The 12,090-nt window shown below is 45.1% G+C and overlaps 1 protein-coding gene across 1 annotated transcript; it reads left to right on the top strand.

The window, feature by feature from the left end:
• Positions 1-9,113: 9,113 nt before the first annotated feature.
• On the top strand, positions 9,114-9,921 carry LOC142955266 (fibronectin type III domain-containing protein 11-like). The gene is given in 4 exon segments (XM_076096732.1): positions 9,114-9,170; positions 9,173-9,271; positions 9,273-9,526; positions 9,528-9,921. Coding segments are annotated over 4 exon segments (804 nt in total).
• The last annotated feature ends 2,169 nt before the right edge of the window (positions 9,922-12,090 follow it).

Below are 12,090 nucleotides of genomic sequence, written 5' to 3'. Positions count from 1 at the left end.
ACAGTTTTCATGAAATTACAGTTTACATTTTATCCTTTTTTAAAGACACTTTCAGATTTTATAATGAGTGTGTATATAGGATGAAATGTTCAGTCAGATTGGCTGAAATCACAGCGAGGAGCCGAGGAGCTGGAAACTCAGCTGTGCCAAAGAAGACACTGACCAATAGTAAAATACCGGTTAAATCGTTAAAACCCAACTATCATTGCTCTCTGTTTACACAAAATGTAAACTAATACTACAGAAATGAAGGCTCAAAAAAACAACAGAGACTGTTGTATAAAAAGTTGCTTATACAGACACTTCAGATGTATGCTTCTGGTTTTGTAGTCAACACATTGTTAAGATTATACTGACTAGCAACAATTGATTGCAATCTTTAAGTTTAATGTTTCCCCAACGCCGCTGTGGGTCGGGACGTCCTAATCAGCGGGACCTGCCATATTGTACTTGTACTTGGTAAATGGACTGTACTTGTATTTCTCTTTACTAGTTGTCTGACCTCTCAAAGCGCTTTTACACATTTATACACTGATGGCAGGGGGCTACCATGCAAGGTGCCCCCTATCTAAACATTCATACCCAATTCACCCATCTATATCATATATAGTCTACTGTAGGGGACAACCGAATTCATGGGGCCCCTTTAAGGAAAGGGGCGTAACCCTGGTGACAGGGGGGGTTAAAGGGTGGCAGGAAGTGAAGGTGAAAACATGTTTTGTATGGATGGAAATAAACGGCCACAAGGTGCAGCCAAAGGGAATACTCGCCTCGTTGTTTCTTTCCACGCTCCTACATTGGTGACCCTGACACTCCTGGACGTTTCCAGAAGAAAAGATGACGACGCACGCAGTTTCGCTGAAACTGCCGGAGTTTTGGGAGACACAAGCAGCGGTGTGGTTTGCTCAAACTGAGGCGCAGTTCGCCCTCAGAGACATTACAGCGGACGCGACAAGATATTATTATGTCGTGGCGGCTCTCGGCAGTTCGACAGCAGGCAGAGTGGTGAGCATTCTTGAAAGTCCTCCAGAGAGGGACAAGTACGATACCTTGAAAGACCGGCTGCTGAACATTTTCGGGCTTTCGGACTCTGAGCGGGCTCGCCGGTTGCTTGCTCTGAATGGCCTCGGCGACAGCAAGCCGTCGGAGCTAATGGACAGAATGTTAGCTCTGCTAGGTAAACACGAGCCGGAGTTCCTGTTTACTGAACTTTTTCTGCAGCAGCTCCCGCTGCAGGTGAGGGCCGCTTTGGCCAACACCAGGATTACCGATTGTCGGGAGTTGGCCGAGGAGGCCGATAAGTTTTTTCTGGCTGGCCAACAAAGCTACACAGCTGCGTTGAGGCCGGCCCAAGCAATGGCGTGGCCGGGGGAGACAACGATCGTCGCCGCAGCAGCAGCAGCAGCAGCAGCAGCAGCAGCAGCAGCAGCAGCAGCAGCAAGCCAACGGCAGGGATCTACCGGTCTGTGCTATTACCACGCGAGGTTTGGGCCGCGGGCTACAAAGTGCCGTCCACCATGCAGTTTCGGCAGGACGGGAAATGCCAGGGCCGGCGCTCAGTGACTGCCGTGAGCGTCGGGTGGGAAGGCAGGCTGCTGTTCATCCGGGACGACGTTTCCGGGCGGCGCTTTCTCTGCGACACGGGGGCGCAGAGGAGCGTTGTGCCTGCATCGCGGGTGGACATGCTGACAAATGGACACGGTGCTGAGGGACCTGCCTTTCCTGTTCGTCTACCTGGATGACATCCTGGTGGCCAGTTCGTCAAGAGCGGAGCATAGGTCTCACCTCCGGACTCTATTTGAGCGACTCAGCCAGCACGGGTTGATCATCAACCCAGCTAAGTGCCAGTTCGGGTTGACCACCATTGACTTTCTGGGTCACCGCATCACAAAGGACGGGGCGGTTCCCCTTCCGGCAAAGGTGGAGGCAGTGACTAACTTTACACGCCCACTCACGGTGAGGGCCCTGCAGGAGTTTTTAGACATGGTGAACTTTTACCATCGCTTTATTCCCCGAGCAGCGCAAGTGATGCGGCCACTGTACGAAGCCCTGAAAGGCAAGGCCATCAAGCAGGCTGTGGACTGGACTGAAGAGAGGGAACTTGCGTTTGTTGATGCGAAAACGGCTCTGGCAAACGCAACAATGCTGGCACACCCGTCACCTAAGGCTCCGATTGCCATCACCACGGACGCTTCGGACTACGCGGTGGGCGCGGTGCACGAGCAGTGGGTGAAAGGGGCGTGGCAACCGCTGGCTTTCTTCAGTCGACAGTTGCGGCCTAATGAGCGGAAATACAGCACTTTCGATCGGGAGCTCCTCGGCCTCTTTCTGGCCATTCGGCATTTCCGGTTCCTGCTGGAGGCTCGGCCGTTCACTGCGTTTGTGGATCACAAACCACTGACGTTTGCCATGAGTAAGAGTGTCGAACCATGGTCTGCACGCCAGCAGCGCCAGCTCTCCTTCATATCAGAGTTTACCACGGATCTACAGCATGTAGCGGGCAAGGAAAACCTGGTCGCAGACTGTCTCTCCAGGGCTGTCACCGGGGCTGTCCAGTTAGGATTGGACTATAACAAGATGGCAGAGGATCAAGTTACAGACCCGGGCGTCCAGGAGTTGAGGACGGCGGTTACCGGACTGCGGTTGGAGGACGTCCCGTTTGGCGAAACTGGCGTTACGCTCCTGTGTGACGTCTCCACAGGCCAGCCACGGCCGGTTGTTCCCGACGAATGGAGACAACAGGTTTTCAAGGCTATTCATGGACTGTCACACCCTGGCAAGAGGGCGTCTCAGAAGTTGGTCTCAGCAAAGTTCGTCTGGCACGGGCTGAAAAAGGATATATGGAAGTGGGCCGGGACTTGTGTGGTGTGCCAGCGCTCCAAGGTGCACCGTCACATAAAAACCCCTTTAGCACAGTTCTCGGTTCCAGAAAGGAGGTTCGATCATGTGAATGTGGACTTGGTAGGACCTTTGCCCCAATCCCGTGGTTTCACACATCTCCTCACGATGGTAGACCGAACCACTCGTTGGCCAGAAGCTGTCCCATTGTCATCAACAACGGCAGATGAGGTGGCTCGGGCGTTTATTCAGGCTTGGGTCGCCAGGTTCGGAGCCCCAGCTGACGTTTCCTCGGACCGAGGCCCACAGTTTACATCAGAACTTTGGAATACAGTTGCAGAAAGCCTAGGGGTGAAGCTCCATCGCACTACCGCCTACCACCTGCAGGCTAATGGGTTATGCGAGCGGTTCCACCGGTCGATGAAAGCTGCTCTCCGGGCCAGCCTCAAAGACAACAGTTGGGTGGACAGGCTTCCGTGGGTCATGTTGGGGCTTAGGACAGCCCCCAAAGACGATCTGCAAGCTTCATCGGCTGAACTGGTTTATGGACAGCCACTGCGGGTCCCGGGGGAGTTTATCCCCAAAGTCACAGACCCTTGGTCTGCAACCCAGCAGCGGGAAACGCTCCTGGAAAAAGCCAGGCTGTTCAAACCAGTGCCCACGTCGCAGCACGGCCTTCCGCAGTCATACATCCCGTCCAGCCTCAAGTCAGCGGAGTATGTGTTCATTCGCCAGGACGGCCACCGTGGACCCTTTCAACCCCCCTACGTTGGGCCGTTTCGGGTGCTGGAGACCGGAGACAAAACCTGCAAGGTCGACATGGGCGGCAAGCTGGAGTACGTAGCGGTTGACCGCCTTAAACCAGCACATCTAGACCTGGACCAACCGGTACGGGTGGCTGAGCCCCCACGGCGGGGGCGGCCTCGTGCCCTCCCACCGCAGCACGACAGGACCCAGAGGCAGCCTTCAACGGTGGTCCTGCTTCCGGCCCCAGAGACACGGAGTCGGGCTGGTCGGTTGATCCGGGCCCCGACACATTAATGGTTGGGACTAATCTCGGGAGTTGGTGAATTCTGGGGGGAGGCATGTAGGGGACAACCGAATTCATGGGGCCCCTTTAAGGAAAGGGGCGTAACCCTGGTGACAGGGGGGGTTAAAGGGTGGCAGGAAGTGAAGGTGAAAACATGTTTTGTATGGATGGAAATAAACGGCCACAAGGTGCAGCCAAAGGGAATACTCGCCTCGTTGTTTCTTTCCACGCTCCTACACTACTATAATTACTAAGTAACATTACAGTATCTTACGATTTTTGAAATTCCTGTTTAAACTTTTGAATTGAAGAATAAATAGACCAAACACAGTGGGCCCATACACATGTCATATAAAGCTTTCATACTTTGCTCCGCGGGAAAGTCAAATGAGAATCGTGTTCTTATTCTGGCTTTTTGGCAGGCTAGGCGCTACTCCGGTGCACTCCGGTAGAGTCGGTTGCAGCCGCAATAATTATTGGTTTATGTCATGGATGTAGAAAGAGAACTGGTTACAACATCGAGCCCCCTTCATTAATATGGAAGTTGCTCAGTGGCACAGAAACTCTGGAGAAAGTATCCAGGTTAAAAAGCAGTGTTAAATTGTCTTCATGTCCTTTCCCAGGATCACCTATGTCCACATCTTGAATGCTTCATGGAGGTGTATGATATTATGTTTTTAGCACAAAAATGTGTTGAAACAAAGTGAGGGGTATGAAAGAATGTCTTGTCACAAGTCTGTATGACGAAGAAAAAGAAACAGTGAGCTTTAAAATTTGTCAAAATCCATAAAATAAGCATAACAACATTCTGTGGCAATATGGGAGCCTGCCAAGATTTTGCATTTCTGCAGAGTTTCAAATAGTGGCTCAAGCCAGCATAAAAACAATCTGCCTGCAGGTTTGCTGAGTGTGTGATGAACCCAGCATGAGAAATATCTCATCGGTAGTGACCTGTGGTGAGACAGAAGCAGCTCATGGACACCGTCTCGCCCAGTGACCTGTTGTTATTTTACCAGCAGATGCTTTAGTGTATTTTAGGCTGAATGAGTAACTATTTCCAGGTCCAGGTGAAAACACTGGTGGTCTGTCTTTGGTGGACAGATGTGGAGAATCGAGTTAGGTCGACTTTGAGGAGAAATGGAAATTCCCTCATGTTGTTAAACTGAAATATGACAGAACAATTTCTCTAGTGGGCGGAGAGTTGTGATGCTTTCTCTACGCAGTCAACACACACAGTTAGATGTAACACAGGACCGAAAGCATGAATTGAATAATCTAGTCATGTACAAACCTGTCAGGCTTGATTGGTGCGGTTATGTCATGAACAGTAAGTTGAGTTCCAGACTAAAGGTTTAATCACATGTTCAAGCGTTATTTTTTGGATGTTTATACCTGTATCGATGGCATTAGTAGAGCGGTAATAGGAAATGAGGCAGAGAGAGATGGGGAATAACATGTAAGTTTAAGTATGAACTTAACCTGAGATTCAGCTTTTAACTTCAAGTTCATGCTTGTAAGACATATATTCCCATTTCCTCTGAACTGCCCGCTGATGCTTCGAAACTGAAAAAGCAAAATATTCGTTATCTATGGTATAACCTGGTATAATGTTTACCATGCGCACTGAACACAAAGTACAACTGAAGCTGAGGGGATGCCATTCATTTTGCAGGTATTTTTGGTCATAAACCAAAATATTTTACTTTTGACGGGCCATTTATTATTGTTTGCTGTGAAATACATACATATTGTAAATGTTTGACTCATGCTGAATTATTGCTAGTTAAATTCTAATCAAGAATGAAAGCACTATTTTGTGGTTTCTCAACAGTCTGTCTCTGTTAAGTCTGATTCAACTCAACCACTAGGTGAAGACAAATCACGATTAGAGTTTGCCTTTGTAGCTGTGGTGTGCCGGAAACATTTTTACAGCATCATATGTAATAAATCTAGATTCTGTTGAAAAGCTTGTCCGTTCAGACAATGCATGTTGTAGAAACTTTAAAATGATGGGTTGATGATTGTTTGTTTTGTGTTGTGACATTGATTCATATCAACACTGATCTGTAATAATTCAAGGTGAGCACTCAAATAGAATTCAGAAGCCAATTGAATGGAGTTACCATCCACACGGCACCATCAAACATTATATAAAGAGACGGGGGATCATAGGTGCATATCACCCAGCAGTGACATTTATTCTTTTATGATTCAATACAATAGCTATAGAGCAGCTGTGGCCTAGACAGCAGTGGACATGGCAACCAGGGAAGGAATGTGTTTCTGTCTGTACAGACTGCTGGTTATTTTTATTCTTCTATCAACCAACTCCAACAGCCTGGTACACTTTACAGCCGCGGCAAAACAGAATACACTGCTTGACAACAATCACAAAATACTCCATAGCTGCCGTGTTGCTCAATTTGAAAGCCCAAAACAAGGCCCACAGGTTGAGTCAGCATCCCCTCCAACACTTCCAGGTAAATCACTCATCTATCCATTACAGCTATCAATGTCATTTGAAAAGTGAAACATGTCTTACCAGTCTCCAGAAGTGAGTCAACATCCTCAACGTCAGCCCACACACACACACACGTCTCACAATTTCATAGCCTAAACGGTTTAGGGTTTGAAACCCGATCTGAGCTGATGTCCTAGAACCCAAAGACAGATTCAATCCCACTCACCAGAGCTCTGTTGTGCCCCACTGGGCTCAGATCATTTGCAGATCTCTAATTGGACTGATGGAGATGGTCTGATAGGCCTTTCATTTCCTACATCTGTTATAGATGTCAATCAGCAGACATGCTCTGTTTTCTATTGTGGAGAAAAGGTTATACCAATCCTGACTTTTGTGCTGTACGTATTGTTTTGTGATTAGTGGAATTCCCATCAGATTTCCAATAAAAAAGGCTAACAGGCTCAGAGCCAAGGGTAGGAATTATCTATCACTATTTCTATCCAAACTCACCTTTTGGCTGCTGTTGATAGCATTGTTAGCAGATGAATGCTTCTTTTGAATGACTGTGGTGGCTATCTAAAGGTTTTCTTTCGTTCAGAAATATTCACTTGGGTGCTGCTGTGGCACAGGAGGTAGAGCGATGTCCACTAATCAGGAGTCAGAGGGTTGATCCCCGTCATGTTTACATATGGGGAAGTGTTGGTGGTCGAGACTCTGAACCCAGAATGTTTATCTCTCCTGGTGAGCAGGTGGCACCTTGTATGGTAGCTAGTGTATGAACAACAGGTTCACTTCATTTCTTTTACTTGATGCGTATTTAATCTTCCGTATGTTTCTGTGAATGCTGACTTGTGCATAAAAAAAGGTTAAAAAAAAAAGCTCAAGCTATGAGGCTTCTGCTAAACCAGCTAGTGAACTGCAGCTCCGACACGTTTCACTTCCAAAATGATGACTTCCAAAATGTGGTCTTAAAGAAATTCCTTTTCTAATATGACTCACAGGTATATTTACAAAAAATGTTTAAAAATGGAAGTCATTCCATAATCTTGCAAGATAAACTGTAACTATGCCGATTAACTATAAACAGGAGTTGCCATTGAACTATATAACATAGCAACAGGAGTCTAAAACAAATGTAAATTGGAAATATGTTAAATAGTCAGTACCCTGCTGAGTATGTTAGGTAGATGATTTTATAGCTATTATCTGGCATTACCTTGTTAGCTGTATCAGGCTAAACCTGTTAACTTAAGGAAATCATGTAGGCGTTGGCATTGTGGACTTATAATATAGGTTGATGTGAATAAGGTTTATTCTACTGATGTCATGTGCACTGCCCTGATGAGTGACTGCCAATTACTAAAACGTTTGTGAGGTCACACTAGCTAGCTTGTTGGTTCAAGTAAGCTAGCATGGTTGAGTTAGCTTGACCGGAGCTTTTCTTTGCAACAGAGTCGTTAAAAATACAAAAATGTACTCACCTTATTTCTATGTTTGTGACATTCTAGCACATTGACATTATAAGGTATTCTAATCTTTAGAGTAAAGGGGGCATATCACGGTCATTTTTAGGTTCATACTTGTATTGTTTGGAATTTTAATTCCCTTCGCCGGTCAACATTCAAGATATGCAATAAAAGAAGATGAATCATACATTCCTTAATCATTAACGTATGATGTAGAAATATAACAGCGTATTCATTTTTCTCAATTTCAGGTTCACTATGTGAATCGTGATGTATCAAACACGGCCTCAGACACTACTGAGACACTTTGGATGGCTGGGTCTGAAAAAACAACAAATATTTGGATTGATTGTTATTTGGCTCTCATAAACATCCCAGAGCATTTAGTTTTTCAAATTATTTGTAAAGAAGGAACAAATATGAGCAAAGGGTCTGTAAACAGCACTGCCACATTTATATGTTTCCACAGTTCCACACAAGGTACTTCATGATAGCATTGATGTAAATACACAACAACCGACCTTTAGCAGATTGTTTCTGACATGCCTGTGCATTTTTTGGCCAATAAAGTGCACTGCCTGCAGTTGAGCTGTGGTCAACTATTTTGCTGGGGCCCTCAGCATCATCACCGCCCCTGTGTCAATACATAAGAGCTGAGTATTGGCGAGAATCTGATACAGGGTTCAGTATTCAATATATTGGGGTACTGTAAGCAGGGCTATATATTGCGACTTTTTAGAAATCAATTGTACGATAACTGTCACAAAATAATTAACTTTTTTTTACAGTGGGATCTGCAGTTCCATGTATCACAGTCCTCGTAACATCTAACATCATAGCACTACTTTTTAGGCAATCTGAGCCGCCGTCTGCCACGAATCTTTGCATGTAAACTATCAATTAAAAATCAAGTGTTTTTAAGAATGGATCCAGCATCACAAAACATAATATTGTATATAATATACTCGTATCAATATTTTTCGCACACCCCTGCCAAGCAGTGGCCTCATTGAATAGATGAGGGGTCTGCATTTTATCATGCGGTGCTGATGTTGGTCTGAACAGTCTTGAAGCCTCTGCACGAGTTCCTCGAGCTCCACACAAGTTCAAAGACATCCTAGCTCCAGCCGACCTCGAGCTAGCTAGAGGTCTAATCAACCCGAGTTATTGGAAACACCTGTGTGGGTTTGCAGGGTCTTTAAACTTTGAAAAGCCGTTACTGGTATGAATGTGCTGTCCTCGGGATGTGATGTTTAGTGTGAGAGGTTGAGCAGAGCTCCTGTGGATTCACAAGTTCATGTGATGTATTTCCAAGGTGATGCAAGAGGAGCTGCAGCTCATGCAGAGGAGCTCGTACTTCCTTGAAATCCAACGCCACAACACGATTTGCCGCCGACTGCGGATGTGCAGCAGCACACCATGCACGTCTCTGACAGCCTGCTGTGGACTCTCATTGACAAGCAGAGGCTGCAGCGGGACCATGGCCCTGGCAAACACCCAGATGAAGCTCCTCCTCACTCTTCAGGCACTGCTCTACGAGGAGATCATCAGGGGCTGTCGGGAGCTGGAGGCCTTTATCATCAGGTACGACCAGGGTTTGGCGGACGGTGGCACGGCAGCATGCGTGCAGCAGAGGCTCCTGCAAACCCACCAGTACTTGAACGACTTTGAGAGCAGATTGACTCGGAATCTGGGCCCGCTGCACCTGCCGAACCCACTCATCCCCAACAACAAGACGGCTCAGGGCATCACTGGACATCAAGTTGCCGGTGATGATCAACAGATTGAAGTCGCGTGTGACATCCAACACCGTGCATCTGCATTGGGAAGTCGCGGGCGAGCAGTCTCAGGACCTGAACCAAGACTTTGAGATCCACGTCAAAAGCCTTCACCCAACCACTGCTGAGTATGGCGTTATTAAATCTACATGCCAGTCGTACAACCTACAGGTCAACAACCTGATACCTGACAGGTGCTATGAGTTCTCTGTCAAGAGGGTAGATGGCGAGATGGTGTATGGACTGTGGACCGACACCATCGTCCTGGCGACCAAATACCTTGAGTCTTGGTGGACAATGACGTTGAAAAATACACACATATGGCACAGCGGCCCGTTAAACTTCTGACCCACATGTAATAATTAGATGGGGGCTAGTGTGATCAGAACCGTAATCACATGAAAACTGTTATCCACTTTGGGCTTGGATGATTTTGTTCTTCTCCCTCAATTTTTGTGTTTTGTGAGTTGTGAGACGTTTTGCTTCCGTGCTCATATCTTAATGAGTTCAGACAGAGGCCTCTGATGAGAGAAATTGTCTAATTTGTTGTAAATATGTCATTATGATGGATGCATTCAGGCATCTGTTAGTCAAGTTAAACATGGCATACAAAGGCTATCAGCGGACTCTGTGTTTATTAACATTGAAAAGGGGAAGTGATCTCAAAAATGTTATATTATTGCTCAGCTCATTACTTGATGTTCACAGTAAAATATCCTGAACCTTCCTCCTACCAACATATTCAACATACAAGGACTACACACTGAGGTCCCCAAGAATAATCTATTGTAAGAAAAAAAGAATTAATCTCAACACATTTTTAGTTATGTAATTTTCAAAGCTTTTAACGAGGACGTTTTTTTTGCTTTTAGCAGTGAGGAGCTTCACTGCTAAAAGCTACTGTTTAAGACATTGACATTAAAACGTTTTTTTGTGATCAAAAGCTCCACAAAAGCTAATAAATGGACGTTTAGGTGATATCGTTTTTTCAGTGTTATTCTAATAATTCATCAGCATTATAAAAAAGTCTAATATGATGGTGGTTTGACATTTTTCAAATTTCAGATTTCATATCTTTTCTGTGGGTGTAGATGGGAGTTTAACAAGAATCCCAATCTCATGACAGTTGCCGGGTTGTTTGCTGATGTTGCCAGAGAGACAGCAATCTTAATTCAATTCTGTAACAACCATGCGCCACACAGTCCTGATGGAGCACATTAGTCAGTAAACTATGATTGATCTACAGATGAGGATGGTTTCCTCTCATCATTGATGATTTAGACAGACTAGGTTTTCTGTTATATTTTCTCACCTTTGTCATTGCATGCCAATGAAATCCAAAATGTATGTATTAGCTCAGTATGTATGCTGCTATGAGTGCCGACACCTCAACAGACCCTTTACATCTTGACACACCAACACAACAGAATTTCTTTCATCCAGGAACACACACTCTAAATAAATTGTGACATTGAATCAGCAGCAGCTGCAGAATGAAACCTCCACTAAACAGAACATACGGATTGTATGTTTAAGAGAGCCATGCAGATAAATGACGTATGCTTCGTAAGCTCACCTTGAGAATGGTGTGAGAATCTGGTGGAAAGTATTCTACTTCCTGCCATGGTCATCAGGTGTTCAAAATAAAGAAACAGCTAATACAATATGCAACCAATAGAGAAATATGATTTGAATATCAGCAATAAAGCTTTTAAACATTTTCAGTAGTCCTTCCTCCCCCTTTGTTGACTTTTATCCTCATTAAAGTCATATAAAGCTTTTTTAGCACTGGACAAAAAAACACTTATATCTGTCTTCTGTCTTCAGTGGAAAGGTTACAATCGGCATTCATTACCAGGACAAATGGCTCACAGTAGGTATTTATCGGCTCCAGCTCTGACCAGCAGATAGAAACAGGACACCCGAGTGTAAATGCTAATTTTTGCCCCTTTTCCGGCATAATGCCATGTGACGCACGCTGAAGTGAATATATGGTAAATACAATCAACAGGGATCTGGACAATAATTATATTCAATTAATACATGCAATTAATATGCACTCCTCAAAGACACAAGACTCCATCAACAGAACCAATCATTTTACCTCTGATTGTAATACACACTTTATTCAAACTGGACAGAAACAAAATAAAACCTTTCCACTGTTCCAACAATCTCCAGCTCTGGTGTGAGAGTTTGAAAGAGAGACTGAATAATTAACAGATATAAAGAAGAAGTACCCACTGTAACATTTACACCGTTTACCAACCCTGCTTTCCAGCACGGTTACGTCGAACGTGAAACACCAGAGAAACAATCAGAAAAGAATACTCATCTACTGGCAATGGGGGAGGAGTTTATCGCCTGTAGCAGGTTTCCGTGTGTTTACATTTTGATATAATTTCGGTGGAAAATGGTTTTAAAGTTGCAAGTAGTCAGACCAGTACCGGAATCACGTCCATATTGTAATTCTTAAAAAGTCCTTCAAATTAATTGGAAAAAATATGTTTTTCCATG

Source organism: Anarhichas minor, unplaced genomic scaffold (assembly GCF_050575085.1).
Source record: "Anarhichas minor isolate MPS153535 unplaced genomic scaffold, ASM5057508v1 ptg000023l, whole genome shotgun sequence".
NCBI classification, from domain to species: Eukaryota; Metazoa; Chordata; class Actinopteri; order Perciformes; family Anarhichadidae; genus Anarhichas; species Anarhichas minor.
Note: the sequence above shows the minus strand (reverse complement) of the source record. Positions and strands in the feature narration are given on the sequence as shown.